General features: G+C 37.6%; 1 protein-coding gene across 13 annotated transcripts in view; it reads right to left on the bottom strand.

Moving 5' to 3' along the window:
* Positions 1-308: 308 nt before the first annotated feature.
* The window catches only part of LOC101737749 (basement membrane-specific heparan sulfate proteoglycan core protein), a 208,590-nt gene continuing 181,612 nt past the window's right edge, over positions 309-27,286 (bottom strand). For 9 of the 13 annotated variants that reach the window (XM_062670557.1, XM_062670550.1, XM_038018404.2 and 6 more), the window contains 24 exons: positions 27,083-27,188; positions 26,324-26,426; positions 23,564-23,790; positions 22,072-22,199; positions 21,432-21,701; positions 20,703-20,879; positions 18,875-19,032; positions 18,151-18,280; positions 17,296-17,465; positions 16,716-16,923; positions 16,011-16,202; positions 15,651-15,795; positions 14,958-15,093; positions 14,034-14,203; positions 13,024-13,256; positions 12,500-12,645; positions 11,097-11,204; positions 10,610-10,705; positions 8,358-8,610; positions 7,924-8,121; positions 6,725-6,819; positions 6,062-6,179; positions 4,869-5,010; positions 309-1,455 (listed from right to left, as the gene is read on the bottom strand). In XM_062670557.1, coding sequence (XP_062526541.1) covers positions 1,449-1,455; positions 4,869-5,010; positions 6,062-6,179; positions 6,725-6,819; positions 7,924-8,121; positions 8,358-8,610; positions 10,610-10,705; positions 11,097-11,204; positions 12,500-12,645; positions 13,024-13,256; positions 14,034-14,203; positions 14,958-15,093; positions 15,651-15,795; positions 16,011-16,202; positions 16,716-16,923; positions 17,296-17,465; positions 18,151-18,280; positions 18,875-19,032; positions 20,703-20,879; positions 21,432-21,701; positions 22,072-22,199; positions 23,564-23,790; positions 26,324-26,426; positions 27,083-27,188 — 3,716 coding nt within the window. In that variant the 3' untranslated portion in view covers positions 309-1,448. Of the gene's footprint in view, positions 1,456-4,868; positions 5,011-6,061; positions 6,180-6,724; positions 6,820-7,923; positions 8,122-8,357; positions 8,611-10,609; positions 10,706-11,096; positions 11,205-12,499; positions 12,646-13,023; positions 13,257-14,033; positions 14,204-14,957; positions 15,094-15,650; positions 15,796-16,010; positions 16,203-16,525; positions 16,594-16,715; positions 16,924-17,295; positions 17,466-18,150; positions 18,281-18,874; positions 19,033-20,702; positions 20,880-21,431; positions 21,702-22,071; positions 22,200-23,563; positions 23,791-26,323; positions 26,427-27,082; positions 27,189-27,286 lie in introns of those variants that run through there. The other 4 variants (XM_062670542.1, XM_062670536.1, XM_062670555.1 and 1 more) reach the window with 4 other exon arrangements.

A 27,286-nucleotide genomic window follows, 5' to 3' on the forward strand; every position in this document is an offset into this window, starting at 1 on the left:
AATTTAATTTCATGCTATTTGATTAATGTTCCGAATTATTTTCATTTCATTTCAATTCCTATTAACATGTTTCACAAAAAAATATAAAATATTAGGCTGTATGGTATGATACATTTGTCTTTCCAGTTGGAAAAATACAACTACTACTACTGACATTTGACAAGTACTTAATTTCAATAGTAGTTTGATGTCACTTCCGTTGCATACCTGCGTGACGTTCTGTAAAAATTTCACCCTCATGCGGGTGAAATCCTAAAGAAGTTTCACTTCAAAAAGTTAGGAATCGTGAAAACGAAATAAAACAACAATTATTTTGACAATAATTTTCATTTCTTAATGGTTAATTTGCATTTGTTCACTTAGCGGATACATAAAGATAAAATTCAATATAGACAGGTTCGTTTAAAACGTTCATTTTGAAATTTCATAGATTACGAATACAAGATTCTTGATAAACGACATTATTCAGTACATTCACGATTATTTTAGTATTAAAAAATTATTAAAACGGTTTTTATATACGAGTAGAACACGTGAAGGAAAAAAACAAAACGAAATTGAAAACATTAAATGCCATCGCGATAACTAGTCGTGTTAATTAATCGTAAGCAACGTAACATGTTTGTTAAAAAAAAAAACATTACATAGCTCTAAATAAAAGCGAAATGCAACTACCTAAAGAATAAAAGCGAAACAAAATGGCAGTGCTCTAAAAAAGAAAAAATAGGTAAAAAACAAATTCCTTTCAAACACGTTTGGCACATTACAAATCTTATCACTGGGTGCATTGAAATTATACGTAAATTCATAATTTGGAATTAAACTGAACAAACAGAAACAACTTAATAAACAAGCCGAAATGAAAACAATGATAAAGTACTTCTTTAAACAAAATAAAAAATAGAATATTTTCAATTATTCAAGCTCCTAGCTACATTATTATATTATTTAGTTTTTAAATTTCCTTTTCAATTCTTATGGCACCAAATCCGCTCCTCATCCGAGCACCCCGCAACTCGACGCAGCCATTACGAAGGTCCAACCACGTTAAATTGATTATAAGTAACACTTAATTTAATAAAAAATTAATAGACTACATAATAGACGTATTGTCGTGATCGAATCAATCTTAATACTAAATACAACGGTAATATATAATGTCAATTATTTCTCTATATACTAAACCACAACGAATATTTATTTTTAAATGACAACCGAGGACCTATTATCGAACTTGTATACTAAACTTTGAAGATAACTCAACTATTGCTATCGTAGTAAGTTGATAGTGATCTGACGATCGACCAATCGTAAATTAAGATAATAGATCCTCTAATTGCGTAATCATGAGATTATAATATTTAAAATATACGATGCATTCCAGTTTTATGAAAGCGTAGAGATTTTTTACTTAATTATTTCGTAGTTTTCGTTTCGATGAACTCAAATCAGGAGCTGCGGATGAGAAAGAAATCATAAAAATAAATAAACACATCTAATTTACAAATGTCGATCAACATAAAAAAAAAACATGCATGCAATGATAATGATATTTAAAGAAGATACAGAATTTTCAAGTAGTAAAATACAAACAGATAAATTATATATATACAGATGGTATTGAAACAGTAATAAAAACAGTAACTTCTAACTAAATACATGAAGCCTTATGTGTATTCGAAAAACTACCAAAATATTTGAAATCAAACTAAATTTATATCCATATCAACAAAGTATTTAGCTGCAATATCTGTTGAATTAAATGATAAAAGGACTTTACATTAAAAAGCTTAGTGTCCAGAACAATTATAGTTTTTGTGCTGAGTTTTGTTTGTTTTATACAGAAAAAAAAAACAATAATGGTGAGTGCAATCTATAAACGTGCGCTGGCTACTCTATGAACTCACCTTTAAAAATCAAATTCAATGCAGTGAGGACATATTAAATTGGACGTAACGGTCAACAGAGGGACAGACATTAAAAAACATGAAATTTCCATTTCGTATTTCGAATTTGAATGATATCCTGGTGGCGGCGACTCGTAAACGTCGAAGTCATCGAAGTACGGATACAAGTCGGCGAATATCATTCTGTTTTATTCCAATGCAGCGTGAAATCGTTAATTGTTTTGTTAGTTCGATGACCGACTCAGTTTTTTTGACACAAGCATATCATATTCTGTACACGTTTGCAAGATTCCGATTATGTAATTTACTATCGTTTAGCTCAAGAAAATTGTTATTGAAACATGACGTACATATGACAAAAATCAAGTATGGTAAAATTATATATAAAATTTTCAGTTTCCTATAAATTACAAGTTATTTAATGATATTGACATTATACAGATTTATGTTTATCGTAAACCAATTCTAATCTCGAAATCTATCACTAGAAATTAATTTAGCCACAATCCAAACTAAGCGTCCTGTAATTAATTTTCACTTCCATCGAACATCCCCAAATTCATTAACGCGCTAAACGAGCAATTAAAACTGCCCCTTAGTTTTACAAAACAATCACAAATTTACAGGGAAATGTGAAGTTTCAATTGCGGTCAGTCAAATTTACTGGTTATTATTTGTTTTTTCTCCACGTGTTAAATTCACGGTTCTATTCTTTATTTATTTATTTATTATTATTATTATTATTTTAAAAGATACATAAAAGTTTTCGCTAGTGCAACGATATTCATTAAATGATATGGACATGGGATAAGTTCATGTATCTGTCGATCATTTAATTCATTTTTTACCTCCGAATGCACGTCAGTCCGACAACGTAATTTGAATACCGCTGTCAAAAAATTTATGAATGCGATTTAATTTTTTTTTTCTTTTTCGCTGATCGCTCTGTTTGCTTTAAAACGTATTTTTTTTTATAAAAACGTTCGAACCATATAAAAAGTAACATGGTGATTTTAAACTGAAATATCGAAATAATTATTACCCGTCACACCGCGTGTTGTTTTGACGTTGACAAAGGAAGCTTGCAGCACGATCGAAAAAACTAAGATTAATTACAACAGTTTTAACAAAAATGGCGTAACTTTATATTTACATCGGATTATATTTTTGCTTAACTTCGATAGGGACAAAACACGTTGTTATTATTTTGGGCTATATGATATTTTTATTAATATTGAAATCGGCATTTGAATCAAGCTGAAATGTCAAGTTAATAATTTAAAAAAACTGTCTGGATGACCAATTCTGATTAGATCATGATTTATTTCACCCCGATTTTAATAAAAGTATAAGACTATTATTGAATCATTACTAAAATGAGAAAGCAGGTGGCGTTTTACTTAAATTGTAAAAAACTAAAATTTAACTTCGATATTGACTATCAAGTCTACTCGATATGTCAATTATCGAAAATTAATCGTTGATCATTGGCCAGGAATCGATTACTTAATATCGATTATTGAAATTTTATCGAATTCGGCGTCGCTGGACGTCGCATCCGTTAATTGCGTTTGTGAAGTGCAGGACATGACATAGTTATGTCCAGATACCGGATAATATGATTGGATAGGGTTGTGATCGAATTTTGTCCAATTTTCCTGTATTTCAAACGACTACACAACGTCGAGGCCTTAATGAGGTCTCCGATCGTGAGTTCAATTAGTGATAACGTTAGGGCTGTCCTGGGGCTATTACGTTTTTTTTTTTCTTTTTGTCTCCCGCGTTGAACTAAATGAGTTTGAGTGAGAGTAGCGGGCGTTTTAATGCATTTAGTTCACGTATGTCGATCAAGTATCTCGGGGACTGACTACAAAAATCGAATGAACCACATAATAAGCTATGTTATTATTAGGAGAAATTTCAATTACTTTTATTTAATTTACCTTTGGTTGTTTCCAAAGAAACTTAACTTTTGTATTAGTCAGTGCTCAGAAATTTAAAATAGAGATTAATTTTTACAACCACCTGTATAATGTCAAAACATCTAATTTATTAGTAGTTAGTAGTGACTTGGCTGTGCCCCTAGTAACCATTGCTGATGTCCATGAGTGGCAGTGATCACTCAACAGATGGTCTGTATAGCTCCTTTGCTTACAGTGGCAATAAAAACCATCGTCGACAAACCAATATCTGTTATGTTGAACAATAGTGTTGAACTTTCTAAATCCAAATTTGTGTTACATTCGCTTCGTTTAGTGAAAACATTGTCGTTGATTAGAATTTTAAGTTCTAGAATACAAGAACTGAGAATAAAGACTGTTCTTGAATACACGGGACGGTGCTGATCATTGTCTAGTTTTTTAGAATATCTGTCGCCAATGATATGATTTTTATCATAAAACCATGTATGGTTTTCAAATAAAATAAGATTGATTCAAGACAGAACGCAAACAGCTTTAATCCGATTGAAAAGTTTTAAAGTTCACCAAAATGTAGTTAGTCGATTTTGAAAAAGATGTGTCAAAAAAATTATAAAACTTGACAACATAATTTGTTAAGTTATTTATTTGTTAAGTCGTCAAGTGTTTCCTTAAATTTGAAATCGACGTTTTGACGAGATATTAACGATGTAATCAAACGGACGACCCTCCCAGACATGCTACGAAGTGTTCCCATTTTGTTTGTTCTCATTAAATTCAATTAAAAACTTTGAAGGGATATTCCATTTAATTTAATTTAAAAAAAAAAAATTATACTTCGTAATAGCATAATCAGATCTTACGATTTTCTTTTTTAACATAAATTTTGGCCTATTTTGATTTTAAAATTTCATTAAAACTAAAGAAGAAAATCTATTTAATAAATGCAATAATTGATTTTTTGACAAAACAATAAGTAAACGACCCTTATCTCTAGTTGAAAACTAAACAAAATAGATTAACGAATATTGTAATGACTCACTCTCTGCATAGCTGCGTGTTTCGACCAGCCACAGCGGTGTCTCGCAAATTCAATCCTCGGTGGCTGTCCGTTGTCTCAACATTCTCAATGCAACCGATGAAGCCTGGATATCCGTGGATGTTCAACCAGCTTGGTATTCCACCTAAACGTCAAAACAGATTAATCATTTGTAATCATTGTCACCGTACTCTATTTAATGATACTAATGGTAATTGATATAAGTTTGAACACTAATATGGTTCTGTTGTTAAAGACTATTATACTCCTTTAATCACAGAGTACACTATTACTATTAATAGTTGTAGGTCACGTGGAAGGAAAGAGGAGTCGAGGAAGATTGCGAACCAGGTGGACGGACATTGTCAAGGAGGCCACAAACACCAACGTCCCGGGCGCCATTAAGCAGGTCGAATGCAGGCTCTCTACATTGGAGGAAGATAGTGCAAAAACTAGACCAAGGTCACGACCCTCAGTAATGAGCAAGCAACGAAGAAGAAGAAGAAGACACTATTGACAATTAATATTAAAGATAAGCAATATCAATCTATTCTCAATTTGACCACAGACTTTAAACAATAAGCAAAGGATGCATATATGTGTGTGTGTGTCAAATACATGGCAATGTTCTTTTTTATTGATTTAATGTATTTTTTATGCATAATTAAAATATATATTAACATTCTGCACTCTTTTTCAATAAATGTGGGAAATTCCGTACTCGTCCGTCCGCGAAATTCTTGTAAAAAGGGGTACACAAAGTTTTTGCTTCACCTTTTGCTTTGCTGGTGGTAGGACCTCTTGTGAGTCTGCACAGGTAGATACCACCACCCCGCCTATTTCTGCCGTGAAGCAGTAATGCGTTTCGGTTTGAAGGGCGGAGCAGCCGTTGTAACTATACTGAGACCTTAGAACTCATATCTCAAGGTGGGTGGCTGCATTTACGTTGTAGATGTCTATGGGCTCCAGTAACCACTTAACACCAGGTGGACTGTGAGCTCGTCCAACGATCTAAGCAAAAAAAACTATGTTTTTATAGATACTTAAACTTACAACACGAAACGAATCGCCCATAATGCTACTTATATTTTTTTTATGTGTAGTTTCAATTTAGAACTACGTTGTGACTTCGTAAGCTAATTCGTAATAATATTATGGGTAGAGTACATAGTTTTTGTGATTCAATAACAACGTACCGATGTATATGTTGGAGTCAGCGTTCATGACGTTGGAGATACCGGTGGCCGGCGCGCTCTTGTCAACTCCGTCGACGGAGAGCCAGGCGTGTCCGTCCTCGTGCAGACGAGCGGCGACCTTATTTAAACAATATCCATTTGGTAAACGATTTCCATGAACGTATTTAAACGCTAGCACATTTCCATTCCGGTCATTGATTCGGTGGTGCATTGGTTAGCGGCACTGACTGTGGCGTCTAAGGTCCCGGGTTCGATTCCCACATCGGGCAAACATTCGTGTGATTAACAGGTTTGTTTGCTCATTGTTTGGGTGTTTATTATATATATATGTATTATGTTTAAACGTATATAAGTATGTTTGTCAGTCCCTGGTACTTATAACACAGGGAATCCTATTTTGGAGCCGAATAGCTGTGCGTAATTTTTTCCCAGTTATTATAATTTATTTATTCTGGATTTGGAGCTGTTCAACTACTGTTGATATCGAAAATGGATGCGATGACATCACGGTCGTAAGCCATAACAATAAGTCTTGCAGATGAGGTTTAAGAAAAATCCTTAGGCGTATTTATAGTACTTGATTGTACTTTTGTTATTGGAGAGGTATGGGCGAAAAAAGCAACAACCACTCTCAACTCGTGAAACAAGCCACTGAAATCTTACCTGGTGCCTCTCGCCGTCGTTAATAGGAACATCGACAACTATGGAAGAAAGACCACCGCCCAAGTCCCATTCGAGTACGACGAAACCTCTTTCAACTAAAAAAAAAAAAAATATTTTTAGTAATCGCAGAAAACATAATATCATCTTCACATTGAAGATTGCTAGAAGACTTAGAATATCGATTAAAGATAATATAAATACTGTAATAGAATTCTGGTAATTAGGCTACTAAAGTAAGGCCAACCAGACGAGATAAAAAATGTAAACAAAGTTTCAGGAGTAAAAAACATGTTTATTTAAATAAATTATTACAAAGTTCGAATTTTAATCGCTGTCACCTGTACTAGACAAAGATGATTCGTCGGAAGAGTCCGAGTCAGCTGTGTTTATGATAAAACTATCTATTGTATTATCAATCATGTTGTCAATATTGCTATAAAAATTGTCCTCGACTTTTATAACGCAATCCAAACAGGAATGAACTTGTTCACAAAATGGCGGACCAAATGTTGACAACTGCGGTACTCAGTGCTTTCCTGTACCACGAAACACACAACGACAGCTGTTGTCGACCAACTGACGCCATAACTGCGCGTGCGAGTGATAAGGACAGAGATAATAATCCCTCGCTATCGCAATGTAACTCAGTAACGGTCCGCTTGTTTACGTTTATTATCTCGTCTGGTTGGCCTAAGTTTAGTATACAGTTACTTGAGGGTTCACTAGTTTCAGTTTAGGCATACATTGATGATTATATTTGAACCTAGCCCAATGATTACGCGTTTAATAAGAATAGCTTTCGTGTCGGTACAACAAATTCACTTTCGACAACGAACATTTGCTTCGGGTAATCATCATTCTCCTGCTCTTCTCCAGGATGACCTGGGGTCAGCGCAACATGTTTTTCCTTCCGCGCTCCTCTATCATGTATACCATTTCGTCGCTCACTGCCCTCTTACACATATCGTCTTTCACGCAATCGAACCATTTCTCCTTAGGTCTACCTCTTCCTGCGCCCGAGTCCGACATGTCTGTTACCCCTCTCGACCGGGTAACCGTAAACGAATTACCAAGCGTTAAAAAAAAGGTCTACCTCTTCCTATAATAATTAAAATACAATATTGCTATTTAAAAGAAATTGAAAGCGGTAATATTTTTCGTGAGAACAAATTGGTAATTCTGTTGATCCATATACTTACTTCTCAATAAGAAGTAATCGCCTTCGTTAGGCGGAGCTTGTCCTTCCCTCTGGTAGGCCAGTACTCCGTCGTTTGTGGTGTGCACAGCGAGGGCGATGACAGCGGGGTTCGAGGCCAGTTCATCATAGCGAAGCAAACTGGCCGGCAACTCTACATACCCGTTGCCGTTGAAGCCCACGCTCTGGCCTAATTCGAGAGCTGTGAGGAAAACATTCAAATTATTACGCTTGTTTGTCATTCAATGTATTTTCAAATAAATACCCTGTTTACAGGTTTTAAGAGTGACAATGGCTTGATAGTATTTAGTCTGCTCGATTTGTCATCACATTTCATTTATACAGCAGCTTTGTGATACGGTATAGGGCTGCAGGTTGTGACGTCTGTATACTCCTGCATAAAACTAAGTAGGTGTCTAACAACTAAAAAAAACTTACGCATCTGACACGAGGCTCCGGCATAACCCAAGGGGCAGTCGCAGGTGTGGTTCATCCAAGAGTTGCGATCTGGTTTGCAGGTTCCTCCGTTGCGACACGGGTGCAGAGAGCAAGGGTTTACCGGCGGAGGTGGCGACATCAGGTAGGATGCGATGCGCGTCTCGCAGTACGATCCCGTATAGCCGGGTGGGCATATGCAATTGGTGGATTCAGTCGAACAGGAACCTCCGTTTTCGCATTGGCAGGACTCCGACTGCAAATGGATACTTTGTTATGAACTTGAAGAAGAAAAATGACTGTATTTCTACTTTAATATTATTTTGATTCGGACAACAGCATAAACGTTTTACTGGTGCTAGATCATGTGATCCCGCTAAGGTAGGACTACCACTCTGCCTATTCCTGCCGTGAAGCAGTAATGCGTTTCGATTTGAAGGGTGGCGCAGCTGTTGTACTGTTCAAACTGAGACTCTAGAAGTCTTGTCTCAAGGTGGGTGGTGGCATTTACGTTGTTAATGCTTTTATTGTTGCTCTAGGAAGACCAGTTCAATTTAATGATGAGTGGTTTCCGTCACTTGTGGAATCATCAGCAATACCAGGGGAAGAACCATGTCACTGCCTACCGTTACGTGCTCTTCACAAGCTTCGTTTGAAGAAGGACATGTCATGACATTTGTGATGATAAAAACGAAATGAAAATATCATCAAACAATTCTTTAGAGCACTCCCCATGGCACACACTACCAAATTCAAATATAATCGAATATGCTCCGCAGATCCAGAGGTTCCAAGCGATCCGTGAGAATGGGATTATCGACAATTCGAAAAGTCCTCTTCTGTATCGAGTCAAATAGAAGTAGATGGTATTGATGAGCCCCGTCTCAAAAGTGAGAGCAGCGTCCACGTGAGGCTTGACTTGTGCTTTGTAAAACAAAAATCTTTGTCAAGGCGTGAAGTTCCTTAATAGGACTCTCAGCACTTTGGGCGCAAATTTGGCTTTGGCCTCCAAATTACTCGAATAGACATCTCGAAGCTTTAACCCCAACTATCTCCAATACACGTGGAAGGTTGCAGGGATACTCCTTGAAATTTCGGCACCATAATAGCCGGCTTCTTCTTCGCAGTGAAAGAGAAAACCTGACTCTTCAACGGGTTTGTTACAGCCTTACTGCCCATTGTATGTAGCAGATCTTTGGCAGATAGCCATCACACCGGGGGATGTTCGATGGCGTGGCACCAAAATCATACATAGTCGAGTTTGAAGCGAAAAGTTTGACCATAAGGTCAGCCTTCTCTTTCACACAATGGGCCAGACTGTCATCCGACTTGCAGAGTGGTGGGACGCTAGACCGGCAAATTTTCCTTATGCCGCTTTGGCTAGCGACCAAAACGCACGACTCTCAGAGGGATAGTCTTTCAGTCGCTCGTCAATTCTGGGAACGCGCTCCAATTTTGCCTTAGCAATAGCCCTCTTGTAGAATCTAGAGGCGGCGTTACATCTCTGTCTTTCCTCTGAGATGTTCATCGTTCCGTGCCACGTATTTAGACCAATTGAGGTATGCGTCCCTATTGGTATTGTTATACCAGGGCCTGCTACGACCCCCGGAGGGTACCTCAAACGAATGAATAACAAAAATTCTATCCCCTGGAGCACTACATCCTTAAGATGGTTCGTACAGACGTCAGAATCCGAAAAGGAAAAGTAGAGCCACCCCCATGAGTAAAATCCCAATCCGGTTACTTATACTGCCAAGCTGTTCCACACCTGTACCTGACTGGATGAGTAGTCAGCAGAAGGTATAACAAAGAGTGCTCATGTCTCTCCATGTATGGGACACCAGCCTTAGGCCAAGGCGAAATCATAGGCAGCCCAACACGAGAGGTCAGTGGTTCTAGACTCCAACCGCACTTGGAGGTGAGCGTTAAAATCTCCCAGGACCACTACTTCCAACGATAAGTACTATTCAAGCATGTTTTCAGTCTGTTCAGTCTCCTCTACCACATATTCAAAATGAGTTGAGCCTCTATCAATTCGGGCCCTGAGCCTCTATTAAATCAAGCGGGACCTCTACAGGCAGGCGTAGAATCTTGAGCTATCCTCATGATCTATGCGCAGCCATAAAAGGGACAAGTCTCGTTGCTCGATGTCCATGGGGTCCAGTGACCATTTAACACCTTAACGGCCATAAACCCGTCTGCCCATATTAGAAATAATAATAAATAGTAAATAGTTCATGTTCCTTTTAACTTACCGCCTGAATATCGCCGCGGTCGTACGTGTTGCACTCTTGAATGTTCGACGACTTAATCGATGAGTTTATGTCGACGGCGTTGCTATTCAACACGACCTGAACAATAAGAATTAGAAATGTTCATTTTTTTTAAAAACAGAAAGACTGGACTATTTTGATTCACCTAAGGACCTTCAAAAAAAACTGGACCTTTTATGATTCCAATGATTCGTATGAAGAGAAAAAAGCAATTATTGAATCAGTGAAAAGAATAAGTTGTGAAAAAATAGGAGAACTAGTTTGTCGTGATCGAAATATATAATGATGAAATTTATTTCGATTTACTTTTATCATAGGTACTTAATTCACAGTGTTGATACAAATGTGTATTAATACTTTATTATTTTTTATACACATACCTTTAAATTTACCTTACGATATTAATTGAAACATAATTTTGCATTAGATAACCAATTCGGGACCATAACAATTATTGCGGTATACTAACATCCTTAATGCATCCGCTGAAGCCGCCGCTGACGCCGGCGTTAGGGTTCACTACCACGGTGGAATCGTCGACTCCGCCCACGAACATCGGAGTCTCGAACCGGAGGCTCTGTAATTAATACGTTATTTGTGTTCATCGCTTACGCTTATGAACGAGTACACGGTGTCTGGGGACCTTTTTCTTTTCCTACCTATGCTGATAGCCTTGAGAGGCTATTTCAGCTTCGCCTTCAAGTGTTGCTAACACTGGCCCTAGCAAGAGCAGTGCTTCGCAGAATCTATACCACCGGATAGGAAACGCGACCCACTGAGAAGATCCGGTGAGAAACTTAGTGGGCGGTGTCTATGGGTTAACTTACTCGTCGAGCCCTTCGTCGCAAGCGACGGATTAACGAGGACGGTGACCGGAAGGGGACCGATGACAACACGACAAACGAAGCGAAAGCGTACCACCTAGTGGATGCGAGCCGCAACTACTCGTTAAACATCGGCTCACTTCGGGTGGTGTGCTTCGGCAGGTCGAGGTGTCATCGCTCGAGTGGAATCGAGATACATTCATTGCCTGACTTAGGAAGAGTAAGGAGGTCTCGGAACTGTCATGGTTTCGTGCTGCGCAACCTCTTTGTACGATTACCCTTTATACTGGTGGTAGGACCTCTTGGGAGTCCGCACGGGTAGGTACCACCAGCCCGCCTATTTCCGCCGTGAAGCAGTAATGCGTTTCGGTTCGAAGGGTGGGGTAGCCGTTGTCACTATACTGAGACCTTAGAACTTATATCTCAAGGTGGGTGGCGCATTTACGTTGTAGATGTCTATGGGCTCCACTAACCACTTAACACCAGGTGGGCTGTGAGCTCGTCCACCCATCTAAGCAAAAAAAAAAAAAAAAAAAAAACATCCACTATGGCAAAAAATATTGAATATATCGGTCCATTCTCCGACTTATATATATATTCATCATTCATAATAATATCAAATGACTTGTGGAAAGAACCGAATGTGAGATTTCGAAATGAAGACTCCGCTATTTGACTATTGTTATGGTGAATACTTAACCAACTTATTGATCGTGTGGTTAACGACTCTGCCTATTGTTTAAAATTGGCAGTTACGATATAAATATGCTTGTTACCGGCTCTATTGCAAAGTTTTAAACAGGTATGTGTTTATATGAATATGTATATGCTGTTATCGCTGTCTTTCACTTCAATTTCCTTATTTAGGTGTAATTATTTGTTACTTCTATCAATCAGGTATTTCGATTTTCTTATCGACCTATTTTTTTATTTGCTGGCTGCATTGCGTTGGTCAGACAGATAATTACTATTTGAAAGTGTAATTGTATTTCGCTTAAATAGTTTCGGTGCATCGAGAGGCCTTGTCGATATAAACATTGAATCTTACTTCAGCCGGTCTATCCAAACGTCTCTCGAAGCTGCGTACTAAGTTGATCTTCATGGAGACGGAATCCGCGAGGCGGGCGATCTGAATGTCGATCCATTGGTTCGCGGGCAATGGCCTGTCACTTGTAAGCACCACGGGAGTGCTTCCTGCAACGTCAGAGCATAAAAATTAAGTGAACACTGAAATGAGATAAAAGATGCAAAAACGAACAAATTACGATCTGGCCTTAAGCGTAGGTAAGTCTGTTCGTAGCACGAATGTTTGCCTTAGGCAAACAAAAAAAAAAGCGCTAACTACTGCGCCACGGCATCAGTCGATAAAACCACTAGCGTAGTACCAGACCTTATAGTTGAACTGAATATGGCACAGTTTATCGCCCTTTTAGTTGAGGTAAATATGCCACAGTGTACCAGCCCTTTTAGTGAGGTAAATATGGCACAGTGTACCAGCCCTTTTAGGTGAGGTAAATATGGCACAGTGCACCAGCCCTGTCAGGTGAGGTGAATATGGTACAATTAACTAACCGGATCCAAGGTCGTAACGGAACTCAAGTCTTCCATTTCGAACGGTCAGTGAGGTGAAGCCGCCGTATCCTCGCGACGACTCGGCGCAGTACATGATGATGCCGTCTGTCACTGGAGTGGCTGCCCTGATCTTTAGCGACATCTTCATGGAACGGGACGGCGGCGGGGCGTTGATAGCTAGGAATGCGCTCCCCGTGAAAGCTGGGTACGCGATCAGTTGCTTCGTCTCGCAGCTGCAAGAGGGGGAGGGGGGAAAGTGGGGGGATCATTAAAAATCTGTATTTTTAAGAAATTCGTCTAATGACTAATGAGACATATTCAGATACAATATATTACAAACATACATATTTAAAATATTAACATTGGAGTGTCTGTTTGTAATATTGAAATAGCCTCTTTTACTACATGCATATGAATATATATACGGTACATACACCAAAATATTTTTTTTACAATTTTATTCTGTCTGTCTGTTTGTTCCGGCTAATCTCTGGAACGGCTGGACCGATTTTGACGGGACTTTCACTGATAGGAAGCTGATGATATAAGGAGTATCTTAGGCTACTTTTTTTAGACTAGGTTCACCCCGCGATTTCACCCGCGGTACGAAAATAACCGCGGGTAACATCCCGGGACTCAGCTATCAATAATAAAATTTAATGTTTGCGAAGCGAGGGCGGGTCGCTAGTATATAAATAAAAACGTTGATCAATGATCGACGCCCGTAACTAATGGCGCATATTATGTGATATATGAACAAGACAGCTGTAAATTTCCTTTATTTTTATTTTAATAACCCAAATCCAATATTTATTTTGAAGATCTGTGACATGTGATTTCAAAAAAAATTGAAGATCAGTAAGGCAAAAGCGATAACGCGAATGTCGCCATCGACCTTGAGACTTGAGACCAGAGCCTCAAATGTATTGTATTTCGGTCAATCGCCGAACCTTCGAAGCCGAACTTTTAAAAGTTATTTTTCACGTAACCTTCAAATTTGTCGTACTTACTTCTTGCCTGTGTGAGACATGGGACAAGCACACCTGTAACCGTCCACTGTTTCGGTGCATTTCCCAGGTCCACATAGGCCGGCTCTGCAAGCTTCCCCGGTTCTCTCGCAATTCCAGCCGGCGAAGCCAGGAGCGCAGATGCACATGTAGCCGCGTTCATTACGCGCCTCCTATCGGGATGTTAAAGGGATCATCATTAGAAAGATATGCTTTTTTTATTGCTTAGATGGGTGGAGGAGCTCATAGCCCACCTGATGTTAAGTGGGTACTGGAGCCCAAAGACATTTATCTACAAAGTAAATGCCGTCACCCACATATGAATTACACATTGAAATATTTATTACCCACATTGACAGCTGAGTTCTAAGGTCTCAGTATAATTATATGTAGCAGTATAGTTAAATAGTAGGTAGCAGTTTGGTTTTTGCCCCTGGCATTGCTGATGTCCATGGTCGACAGTAACGTATGCTCGTCTGCCTATACGGGAATTAAAAAAAGTGTGTTGACAGGATCTTTTGCTAATATAGACGTTATCACGGTTGACATGGAACCTATAAACGTGAAAAAGTGAATAGCATCTCTCACCCCAGCAGTAGCTTAAAAATATTGGACTATAGGATCCGCGTATACTATGTACTAACAAGCCCGAAAATTCAGAGACAGGCGCAGGAAAAACCGGGCAGGCATCTCTTAGGTGAAATAAGTATAGACCTCGCCTTTCGATTGACCACTCAGCGGTTACCACATCACTAAATAACCAATAATATTGATTAGAAAATGAGAAGATGGATTTGATTTGTGTTGAACTAAACTTACTCAAAAAATATTTGGGCACATTACAAAAAATGTACCCACGACCGATTGTTAATTAAAAATAGAAAAATCTAGAAATAAAGTATTAAAAATATTCTCCAGTTTACGGACCTGACAGATTCCGTCATTGACGCAAAGGTTGGGAGTGCAAGACCGACATTCGTCGACGCCGTATTGTTCCAAGCTGTCGAGCATGATATTCTTCTCATCGTGGCCGAGGATCAGAGTGCTCACGCATCCGATGAACCTGTAGATATTTAAAGTTTTCTGCTGTTTTAAAAATAAATTTAATCTAATTGAAACCTATTGTTAAGTACGTTATGGGATAGCTGGAATCTATTGACATGAAGATGTGAACGCCACCACGCGCCTTTTAAGTCTCAATTCATGTGCGATCAAACCAAAATGTACATATTATATCTGATTCGGGCTAAAAATACCGTTTTGTCACTCGCAAAAATACATAAAACACTCTTAATAAAAAACCCACGTTATGGTCAGACTGATAGTTCCGGGATCTGACGCTTGGGCGAAGAGTGCAGGGGAGTCGATTAGTGGGTAGGGCCCTCAAATTCTTTGGGTCCGCGGTCTGCTCCCAATACCTTGCAGATCGTGAAGTCCCACATACCAACAAGACCTAGTAGGAGGTTTGGGCCCAGACCAGAAAAAAAAAGTCCATCTGATAGTGAACGTGAAGCAAAGCCCGCCGAAGTTGCAATATCCGTACTGCACTATCAATTTATAGATGCCTCTTTAAATAGCGGTATGGTTGTTAAGGATTCGTCATTAAATCGTTGAACCTACCCATCGGATCCTGCAAGTCCAGCTGGTAGTTGGTCAATATCAGGAACTCCTCCAATGTACATTGGCTGGTTGAGTTCCAGCACGGCCGACCAAGGCTCTTCCGAATCAGTTATGAACGGTCCTGTATCGTCGACGTCCATTGTCACTGTTATCGACGAAGTCAATATTACTACTTAATATTTAAAAAAGGAACACAAAACATATACCTAATCCTGATCTTTACGAGCCAAGTGGAAACTTCTAAATGTCGTTTAAAAACACAGCTATCGAGTAGCGTGGCTATTAAATACGTCCCTAAGCTCGAACTGAAACGTTTTCCTTTCAAACCAAACAAATTTTCAAATGTCTCTTAACTCTTACCCTTCGAATCGGTCCTGCTGACTCTTATTGAATGCCAGACGTTCAATTGCAATGGTCTATCGCCTTTGACGATGACAGGTTCGGCACCAGCGTCGAATATGAACTCTGGTACTCCATCCAATAACCTTAGACCGATGTAGTCACCGGTTCTACCCTGATTTTGGCTGTTGTACAGGATCAGGCCGTTCAGATCTGCGATTTATTAAAAACTTATTAACATTCGTTTTTTAAGGCACCATAATCATAATTTTCAAGCCCGTTCAGATCTGCAATTTATTAAAGACCTATTAACATTCGCGGAGATCCAAGATCACGCGGCCGCTCACCGACCCGCTGGACTGACCTAATAAAGAAGGCAACTGAGTCCACTATGGTCGAATGTACTCGTAACGCTTCGAACCGCCAGACCTGGAAGCGCATTGCCTGGAGGGCCGTTTTCGGGAGCATGGGCGACCTAACAGTTCCTACTGCACATACAGCATCAACGCAACCACGACCACTCTGACAAGAGTGTCCGACTGAGAAGAAGATTAACATTCGTTTTTTAAGGCACCATAATCATAATTTTCAAGCCCGTTCAGATCTGCGATTTATTAAAAACCTATTAACATTCGTTTTTAAGGCACCATAATCATAGTTTTCATATGCACTATTGGTAATTTCGTTCGTATTTCGTCCTATAAATAACTTCATTAAGACACTCACCGGTGGGTTTGAAGTAGACTTCAATGTCGAATTGTCTGTAGGCGTCTTTCAGAGGTGGAAGTGATAACCAACTCTTGCCTTTGAAGAGTGGAACCACACCGATCACCCTAAGGATCGCCTTCGCTGTAACTGTTACTTCTTGGTTGCTGACGCGGCAGACGTAGATGCCGGCATCCGCTTCTGTCACGCTTTCCAAGTGTAGGATTGGCTTTGAAGAAAACAGAAAACATTGAATAGGACCGCTATGTTAAAGAAGATTTGGGGCTGGTAGACTAAAGACAAAACTGGACGAACGCTGTCTTGAATGACAAGACGCGATATATCTTGGCTCAAGGTGGGCCTTGGGACGAATGGAATAAGAAAACATAGTTCCAGAAGTTATTTCTTCCCAAATACGTTTTTGTTTCTAAAGTGGGCGGACGAGATCACGGCCCATATGGCGTTAATTGGTGACCACAGAAAATTTTGGGTTTGATTTTTTTACACGGTGTTATTCCTTCACCGTAGAAGTCATTCGTGAACATTTGTCATGTAATTTAATGAATAATAAAATGCGGCTTCGAATGAATTTGTGTTATACCTGATTGCTTCGAACTTCAGCGGGAAGCGGCGAATATTCTCGTTTCCATTCGATAATGACTGGCTCGTTTAGGTCGTGGTTGCAGGGCATGTCGACGGCCTCGCGAAGCCGAGCTGAGTAATGGGTGACGGGCAGGTCTCTGTTGCCGGGATAGACGGCGTTGCCAGAACCTAGAGACCGTTTTCCTCAATATAATGACATAGTTGAAGTATTCACGCACTAACGACTTATTGCCTAAAGTATTATATTGGTTAAATCATAATTTCCGACGATTTTAGGATCGTCATCATCATAATTAGCCTGTGGCCACTGATAGACATAGTCCTATCCAATTGCAAGCCATTGACAAAGTTAGCCTCGAGTACACGTGTATGTGTGATTTTAATGAAAAATAAAGCAGCCAAAAAAACTTACAAATTAAGATACTTTATCGTATATAAATATCATAATGTTTATTTTAATTTATTTGTGTAATTTTGTCCAAAATTGCTATTGTTGTACACTGTACATTTATTAATCTTTTTTTTATTGCTCTTGTAGGAGGTATACGAGCATACGGCCCACCTGATGGTGAGTGGTTACCGTTGGCCATGGACTTCAGCATTGGCAGGGGCAGAGCCAGGCCGCTGCCTACCGCAAATTTTTCCTTTTCCACAATCTTTCAATAATTTCTTAATAACGTATCAACTTTCAGGCGTCAATTGTTTTCACGTGACATAGCTATGAAACAGCGATAGATACGGACTCGACGTATGACAAGGTTTCATTTTTAACAACTGACAACTTAACTTTAACTTTGACCCGAGCATTGAGCCAAAACAGTAGAGGCTCTAATTGAAATACGTATTTTAGTACCTGGTTCGATCTCCAAAACGAAATCGTCGTACGAGGAGATGCCGAATGGATCTGTACCGATGCAGCGATATACGCCGGCGTCGGACTCTTGGACGCTGTTTATCAGCAGCCGAGAACCGCCTCCGAACGGCTGCAATAAAAATATTCACAAACATATACATAAGACATAAATGAATTATATATATATATCTACGTATAATACGTTCATAGCGATACACGCTCCGGTGAGGTTTGCATGAAAAACACCGATTCCTTGAGACTACTCGCGAGTCACTTGCCCTGGATTTACAGCAATACAACATTAAAATCATAGATTTTATTTATGTACATAAATTAATTACAAAAAATTCAGCCATTCAACTTGTTTTTTAATACAAATCAAATATTATAAATTCACACGTACAAATAATCTACACGCTTATATACATTGTAAAAACAGCGTTCGCCTCTTCACCTAAAGATGTAGCTAAAATTACAGATATCATCTTAGAAGAGAAGAGCAAGCTTTGGCGGTAAGTTTTGTCACATTTATATATCAGTACATGGTATACAATTTTTTTATAGCCCTTGTAGGCAGACGAGCATACGGCCCACCTGATGGTGAGTGGTTACCGTCGCCGTTGGACTTCAGCAATGCCAGGGGCAGAGCCAAGCCGCTGCCTACCGCTGGACAATGATACATTCTTTGCAGTTTGAAATGTTTAATATTGTGTATGATACTTACATTAGTAACCAGGTACAAGTTGGTGTCGGGACGCTCCCACTTAAAGGTGACATCTCGAGATCTTCCCTTACAGATAACTTCGACGTTCTCCGAAACCCTGAACTTTCTGCGTGGCTGATCGATGTACACCAGCGAAGCAGAATTTGCGTCGCGTGCTCCTAAAATTTAACAGTTGGACACGTTATCGATACGTGAACTTAATGAATTATGTTAGGGCATCCTTGCCACCTATCCCTGCCTCCCTGTATCCTTTGTTTACTTGAAATATACAGCGGTTAGAAAACTTAAAGGAAAAACCCGGTTGCTGAAATAATTTAGAGGTGATTTCAATTTCAAGGAATTTACAAGTTTGCTTAAGATTATATTGAAACATTCCCAAAAGTAAATAAGCTTCGGCAAGTTTATTAACGTAGCGTGCGATTGTTTTAATTCGTGGAGAATTATCCTTAACAGAGTTATTTATCTTTAACTTTATATTAAACTTTGTCAGTTTTAATATTTAAAAGTACTGAAAGTAAAGAGTAGTAAATTTATGAAACTACTGTGACAATATTGTGGTTAATTAAAGATGTGACATATTAATTAATTTTTCATAGAAAACTAAGAATGACTATCTGTCTGCGCCAACACTTTAATAGTGGTGGCGTATTATATACTTAGGTAGCAGGTAGCATAATAATATTTTTATTGATCCTTTTTGAATTCCCATTATCCCACTGAAAGTAGGTATCGTAACTTACCATTTCTGTTTGATTTAGTATATTTACTTAAATTCTCGTCTTTGAACAGTTCTATTATTGATAAAAAAAAAAACAATTAAAAAAGCTCTCTAATCATTTCAATAATAAGTGTTTTATAGAGTGTCAAAAAAAAAAAACAAGTTAAACTGTCTCAACAGCAGAATAACACTATAGGGTCTGCTTTCGGGCGCAACGTTTTTTTATCCCTTTTTTGGTTTCAGATCAAACAAATCAACTTATGATGTAGTTGCAAATTGAAATCACGGACCTTATGCCTCCTAATGTCGAGGTAAATCACACAACTAAAACAACTATATCTACTAAACGAAAAGATTTTTAGAAGGGAAACCATCACCAAAAAAAGTCGTTGTCATTTAGATTAATATTGAAAAGACATAATAATATTTTGAACTACTAATACTGGCAATTTAAGATTAAATAATAAGTTAAGCAAATTCAAAAATAACTTAATTGTTAATTTCTAAAACTAGATGCATGCATGTAGCCAAACCATTTATTTTGTGTTATTTACGCCCTGTATCAAATTTATACACTATATTATTATTAATACTACATAGGAAATTATTTATATTCTTATGATCCTTTTGTTCTTCCGGATCTAAAAGTAAGGAGATATCAAAGGACAGAACCCACACGAAAACGTATGCGTTGCACATGTGATAAGATTACCGTGAAAGTAAAATATTTTCAATAGTAATAAAAATAATAACTAAACGACCATACGTTAACATAATATATGTATTAGTATTTATGAAAGATAAAAGTGTATTGACTCGTCAAAAGCTATTCAGTGGTAGATACAATCAATAGTCAAGTTCATACTTTTACTTTAAAATGAGATACTGATTGATATATTATACATAAATAATTTATTACTTTAATAAACTAACTGTCCAACTGTTATAATTTGGATTTCGAAACATAATTAAACGGTAACGATAATGGCCTTTCTTGATTGTTTTTATATTTCATTGGCTCAAGCAATCTTGTACATATGAACGCAAAACAAAAACACGGAACTGAACGAGGGCCCACATACACCGCCACACACCCGGTCCCAATATTACCGACTGGGAGTAACTCGTCTTCAGACTGCCACGACTTGAAGTATCTCTTATTCCTGTATAGGCAGTTTTCCTCGTCGCTATCATCGTAACAGTCCCGGAAGCCGTTGCAAACCAACGATTTATCAATACAACCGCTGTTGTCAGAGCAACGGAAATCCAACTCCGAGCATTTAATACCTTTGTGAGTGAAAAACTTCATCAAATACTGATTGAGATACTTTTTTTGTTTTTTTGTAATCATACCCTCAACCTGATGCACATTGTAGATTTCTGAATCGTTATGTAAAATTTATTGCGTAAAAATAATAAATTTCAGCAGTCTCATATAAATTTAATAAATAGATTCATCAAATCAGATTCGTTCGTTCACAATTCAGTAATCTGTCAGGAAATGTAATGACATAAAAAAATTTAAAACCAAGGTATGTACGTAAATACTTTATCTGGCGTTTCGTGATTTGAAATCCAGCTACTATCACTACTTTCACGAACAAACTTTAATATTCAAGCTAAATATAGGAAATGGATTTAGTAAGAAGAAAGAAAGAAAAAACGGAGTTGTATCCACTAAGCCGTTCACCGTTTTCTATAGTATCAAAATGCTCCCTAAAAATTAATTAGGATAGTGAATTCTAGAATTTTAATCGCTCAAGCATGCCTGGAGTTATGAAGCTTAGGGTAGGGGCTCCTAGCTCGAGGCTGAAGCTGGCTACTCAATACTGGACTGACCCTCGATGTGCAAGTTGACGTAATTGCTAGATCTCCTTCCGTATTGGTCTCGGACGAAGCATTCGTAACGGCCGCTGTCCGATTTCTGGGCTACTTTGATGAACAGTGAGCCGTCGGTCTTCTGGCGCGACCTCGGGACGGGACGACCGTCCTTAGTCCAGTATATCCTCAAGTTGGGCTGCGAGACGTTACAGCCCAGGTGGACGGCGGCTCCGGAATGCGCGTACTGTTCGTTATTGTGAGATTCCACGGTCGGACGATCGGTATTTTCTACGGACGGTCATCATGCAATCAACCCTTAAGCGTTTAAGCCTTTTTTTGTTTATACGTGTGTGTGTTGACGTCATAACGCCGGCAAAGAAACGTGTGCACTTACATTTCGAGCATTGTACTGTGCAAGCGTTCTGTTTGCAGATTCCTAACAGACTTTGGTCTATCGTCATCGCTCGTTGTATTGTATAATATAAACGATACTATCATTTACCGCCATCATTTTAATGTATTTATTTACTGATGCAACGAAGGACATCGATAAAACGACTCTGTGACGTCACCTAGCCAAGTGCTAAGTGCTTCTTTGGAACTATGTGCAAGTTTGCGTGTTCGAACATTCTAAACAACGACAATAACATTTACATACCGGTTACGATGACATTGGCGGTGGCGGTGTCGTTTCCGTAACGGCTGCGAGCTATGCAATAGTATATGCCGGCATCTTCCACTTCGATGTTGTTAAAGACCAGAACTGGGCCACGGATTTCGACACGTCTGAAAATCGAAGATTGAGTTATTGTTGAGGAAAATAATTTCAAATGAGTTTCACCTATATTATTTCACACTTATTATTATTATTAGGCGAGCATATTTTTTTCGGAAATACAAACATAAATAAGTAGAAATAATTTTAGGAAATCTCATCCACTAGGATCATACCAATTAAAAATCACCCTTTATGAAATCATATTCGATGCAAGTTTATTTAATTTAGCAAGAGTTTCTCAAAGGGCCTTCAATTATTCACGGTCGAAGTTTTGACCTTTTCCATTTATAAACTTCGTAATTCTTCTATATATACCTATTAAAAACTAAATGATTTAACAGCACAAAATCGCGCACTTCAATTTCAATAGACTCTCACCGCGTAAACCAACCCTAAAAACGAATTTGACTTATTGATTTTGCCCCATCAAAAAGCGAACACTACGATTTGAATTATTATAAAATGTTAATACGAATGGGCCATTTTAAGTTATTTCACGCACGCGGATCATTAACTACTCTTAATTAACTTTTTTTTTAAATAGTGTTATAAATTGTCGAATATCGCGTAGCCGAAGTGACGACAGCTCATCGCGGCGTCCACGGCGCGTGTGGGGTCGCAGTATTTTGTAACTAGGTAGGTACCTGTCACGAATTGATCCCTTAAATCACGTTTATAAGGCTCACCTCATCCGACAAGGCTATCATGATGTATATCGCTTCGTTAGACACATCGTTCCGATTGCTTTGTTTGTCTAAATTAAAGTGAATCATAATCTAGTTCGAAACGGGTGCTAAAATGTTTCGGTTTTTTTTTTCCACCTGTTCGCCGGTAGCCTAGGAGGCAACTCTAGCTACGCGCAGACGGTTAGGTGAGCTCACGGACTCAACCTGAGAAAATTTGCTAACACTAGTCCTAGCAAGAGTAGTGCTTCGCAGAATCTACCACCGGATCGGAATCGCGGCCCACTGAGAGGATCCGGCGAGAAACTCAGTGGGCTGTGTCTACGGGTTAGTTTGTTCGTCGAATTCTTGTACGGTGACAATGCTTGAAGAACCTAAAAGCAGCGAGAGGGTCAGCAGCGTCGGATAAGTAATTAGCGGAATGTTTCGTGTTTACATAACTTTCTAGTATTAAATTTCTTCCAACATTTGCAATTTTTTTTTTGGAGTTCGTTGCATAATAAATATTCAAGGTTTGTAATTAAATAAAAAACTGTTTATAGCGTTTTTCAATAATAATAATAATAATAAAACACAAAATTTACGTTAAGTTGAAATGCTAACGTACTGAAAATTTATTTATGATTAGTTTTCTTTTCTTTTTTATAGAAAAATACTTGGTGAGGTTATCTGAAAAATCTGAATCTCACCTAGAAGGCTCCCTGTCGTATCTCCAAGTGACGTCTAGAATTTCATCTCCTTCGACGAGACACTCGACCGTGAGCGACTGACCAGGTCGGACCGTTTGGTTGGCCGGCCTCAACGTTATCTTAGGTCGGGTCACGACTTGGAGATTAGTGTAGTTCGCCTTCACCACCTCTCCGGTGTAGCGGTTGTACAAACTACAAACGTACAAGCCGGAGTCGCTCTTGGATACCTACAGAAAAAAAAAATAGTTTTCAATTTCATAGGACTTTTTGGCGGGAACGCGAGGAGTGAACTAAGGTTTAAATGCGTAATAACGGTGGTTTATTAACTGTTTAGTATCTGTGAAAGTTCACAAATGTGGGAAAATAAAACAAAGCCGCTGGACGTAACTTCACGGGATCCTCCAAAAAGTCAACTGAAAAAGGCTCAGTAAATGATTTTACTGAGATTATATTTCATCCCACATCATCTCATCTCATTTCATTTAATTTCATCTCAGTTGATTAACGTCTCAAATTAATCATCTTCATTTCATTTCATTTTCTTTCACTTCATAATAATTTTTCATAAAAATAAAAATTAAATTAAAATAAGACTTGATCTAAAGGTCTCAATTACCAGGTCATAAAGTCTTTTAAAATAAACAATTTCATAAAAGCTCAGAGACCTGTTTACTATCGGATATAATATTATATATAACACTAGCTGACCCGGCAAACGTTGTGTTGCCTTAAATAAGATTGCTAGGGAAATTCTACTGTAAAAAAAAACCTCATTTAACCACATAATACTTCATTATAAACAAAAAAAAATATCCAAAAAATTAAAATTAAAAATAAATGTTTGGGGTGGACGGACAACCCTTTTCACTTAGGTATGAAAAATAGATAGTAGCCGATTCTCAGACCTACTGAACATACTATTGATACACAAATAAAACCAAAAAAAACATGGCTGAATAATGTATAGTATTGTATAGCTCTCAAATATAATAATATTAAGTGTATAATTTATGATGTATAGTGAGTAAGTAAGACAGGGACTTTTTGGCGGGAACGCGAGGAGTGAAGTTGTGTGATGTGTTTTATTTTGTCTATTTAGTGTTTCTTCGGGTTTAAATGTGTAATAATGGTGGTTTATTAACTGTTTAATATCTGTGAAAGTGCACAAATGTGGGAAAATGAAACAAACCCGCTGGACGTAACTTCTCGGGATCCTCCAAAAAGTCCCCTCAAAAAAAGTAAATGACCACCATTTTCTGAGATTATATTTCATCTCATTTCATTTCATTTAATTTCATCCTAGTTGATTAATGTCTCAAATTAATCATCTTCATATCATTTCACTTCATAATATCATTTTTCATAAAAATATGAATATAAATTAAAATAAGACATGACTTAAAGGTCTCAGTTACCAGGTCATAAAATCCCATAAAAAAAAAGTAAGACAGGAGACCGGCTTTGTCCTCATCCCTACTACGTGATGTTTGCTGGATGAATGGTGGCATCAGACGGGGATAGCTGATCGATTGATAGTTGATCAGTAGTCAACCGGCGAGGGCGGGAGATCAAATTCAATTTAAAAAAAATCATAATTAAAGGAACTTGAAATTATAAACTCTGAATAAGAATTTGTCGTACTACAATTATAATATTTGATTGCCATCTTGCAACCTTATTGTGGATCTGTGCATAGAATAAAAAAAATATTAATCGGGATGGGAAAATAGGGGTTGATCGTATAAGAGTGAAAATTGAGAGTAATATGATTTTTTTATTTTAAGTCATGACAAAACAAAATAAAAAACTTGCCAAAAAAATTAAAGTTTATAATTAACAAATAAAAAATAGGGGTTGATCATAGAGGGATGAAAAATTGAGAGTAACATCCGATTTTTTATTTTAATTCATGACAAAATAAAAATAAAAATGTAAATCTTGCCAAAAAAATTAAAGTTTATAATTAACAAATAAAAAATAGGGGTTGATCGTAGAGGGGTGAAAATTTCAGAGTAATATGAATTTTTTTATTCTACGTCATGACAAAATAAAAACAAAATTCTCGCAAAAAATTTTAAAGTTTTTAATTAGCAAATCAAAAATAAGGGTTGATCGTAGAGGGGTGAAAATTTAGGGTTGTATGTATTTTTGTATGCTGTATCATAAAAAAATAAAAACAAAATTTTTTGTCTAAAAAATAACAAATAAAATTTAGGGGTGGACCACCCTTAACATTTAGGGGGATGAAAAATAGATAGTAGCCGATTCTCAACCCTGACCGATATGCACGCTAAGATTCACTAAAATCGGTCGAGCCGTTTCGGAGGAGTATGGCAACGAAAACTGTGACACGAGAATTTTATATATTAGATAATATAATATAACAAAGTGAATGCAGCGACCTCCTTCAAGACGTCAAACGCTAGGAACGTTGGAAGAATTATTGGACTTTGGTAACTTGCGAGCTTTTAATACAACATCTATTATTTTTTTATATTGACAATGTATTTAAATTACTATTTTAAAAGAGAAAATCATGCAATCTATACTTTCGTTACTTGGTTCAGCCTATGTTATGTAAAAGAATTTAATCGATATATTTCGTATTATTCATTCTAATGAGCATCGGGGTTTTCGAAGCAAGCCGATCATAATCGACTATCTATTTCTAGGGCTTTGTATACAAATACTGATTAGAGCTGAGCTATTAGTTAACAGCGGTTGGGATAGGGATTTTTTTGATAATACATATCTACTTACACCACGGATGATCAAACGTGAATCAACTTGGTACGCATTTCTTTGCAGTGACTGTCTGTCTCCTCGGTCCCAGCGTGCGTTGAAGCCCTCGGAGCTGTTGCAGCTATAACGATTTCATACAGAACCTTAGCACGTATTTATTAATTTAGACATTTATTAAAGGCTGTGGATTTTAAAATGTGTTTGAACGGTACCCGTAGCGATCGTCTTTTTGGAGCCTTTTATTTTAATAACCTTACATATAGGTTTCATAACATTATATACAGGGTGGTTTTTTTTTAAATTTTAACTTTTGAGTGTTTAAGCAGAAGCCATTTAAAATTATCGAAAGCAATTGAATATGCAATTTCGAAAAGGGCACATGTCGCATATTTTGTCAAATACGTTTTTTCATATACATGTAGTTTTGAGGCTTACCTACACCCATTTTATAATAATTCCAGTAATTTTCAATTGCTAATTGACACTAAAATATACCTAATAAGTTAATATTTTAAATTTTACACTGCTTTAGAAAATAATCAGCTTTTTTCCATTTCCTGAACATTTTACATTTTCAGAGATGTGCCCTTTTCGAAATTGCATATTCAATTGAAAAACACGTTTATTCATTTTATTCCGTTAAATCTTACTATCATTAGCCTTAATATTAATACAATTACAATCGCTATATTTCTTTTTTGTTCACAAATAGGATTCGAACTAAAAACATTAAGATATTCACCCGAAATAAATAAGTAAATACAAAATACAACTTACAAGATGGTTATTTCTGGTTCGTTTTCATAAGCGATCAACGTGTCTGATCTCCCGGTCGGGTTGTTCGGGTTGTAGTCAACGGGGAACTCGTCATCGCCGCTTCCACCTGTCGTATCACGTAAATGTATTGTAAAATTATGCCGGGCGTAGCTGAAATAGCCACTTAGAACTACCATCGGATAGGCCAACAAATGATTATATATT

This window comes from Bombyx mori, chromosome 1 (assembly GCF_030269925.1).
Source record: "Bombyx mori chromosome 1, ASM3026992v2".
Taxonomy (NCBI): Eukaryota; Metazoa; Arthropoda; class Insecta; order Lepidoptera; family Bombycidae; genus Bombyx; species Bombyx mori.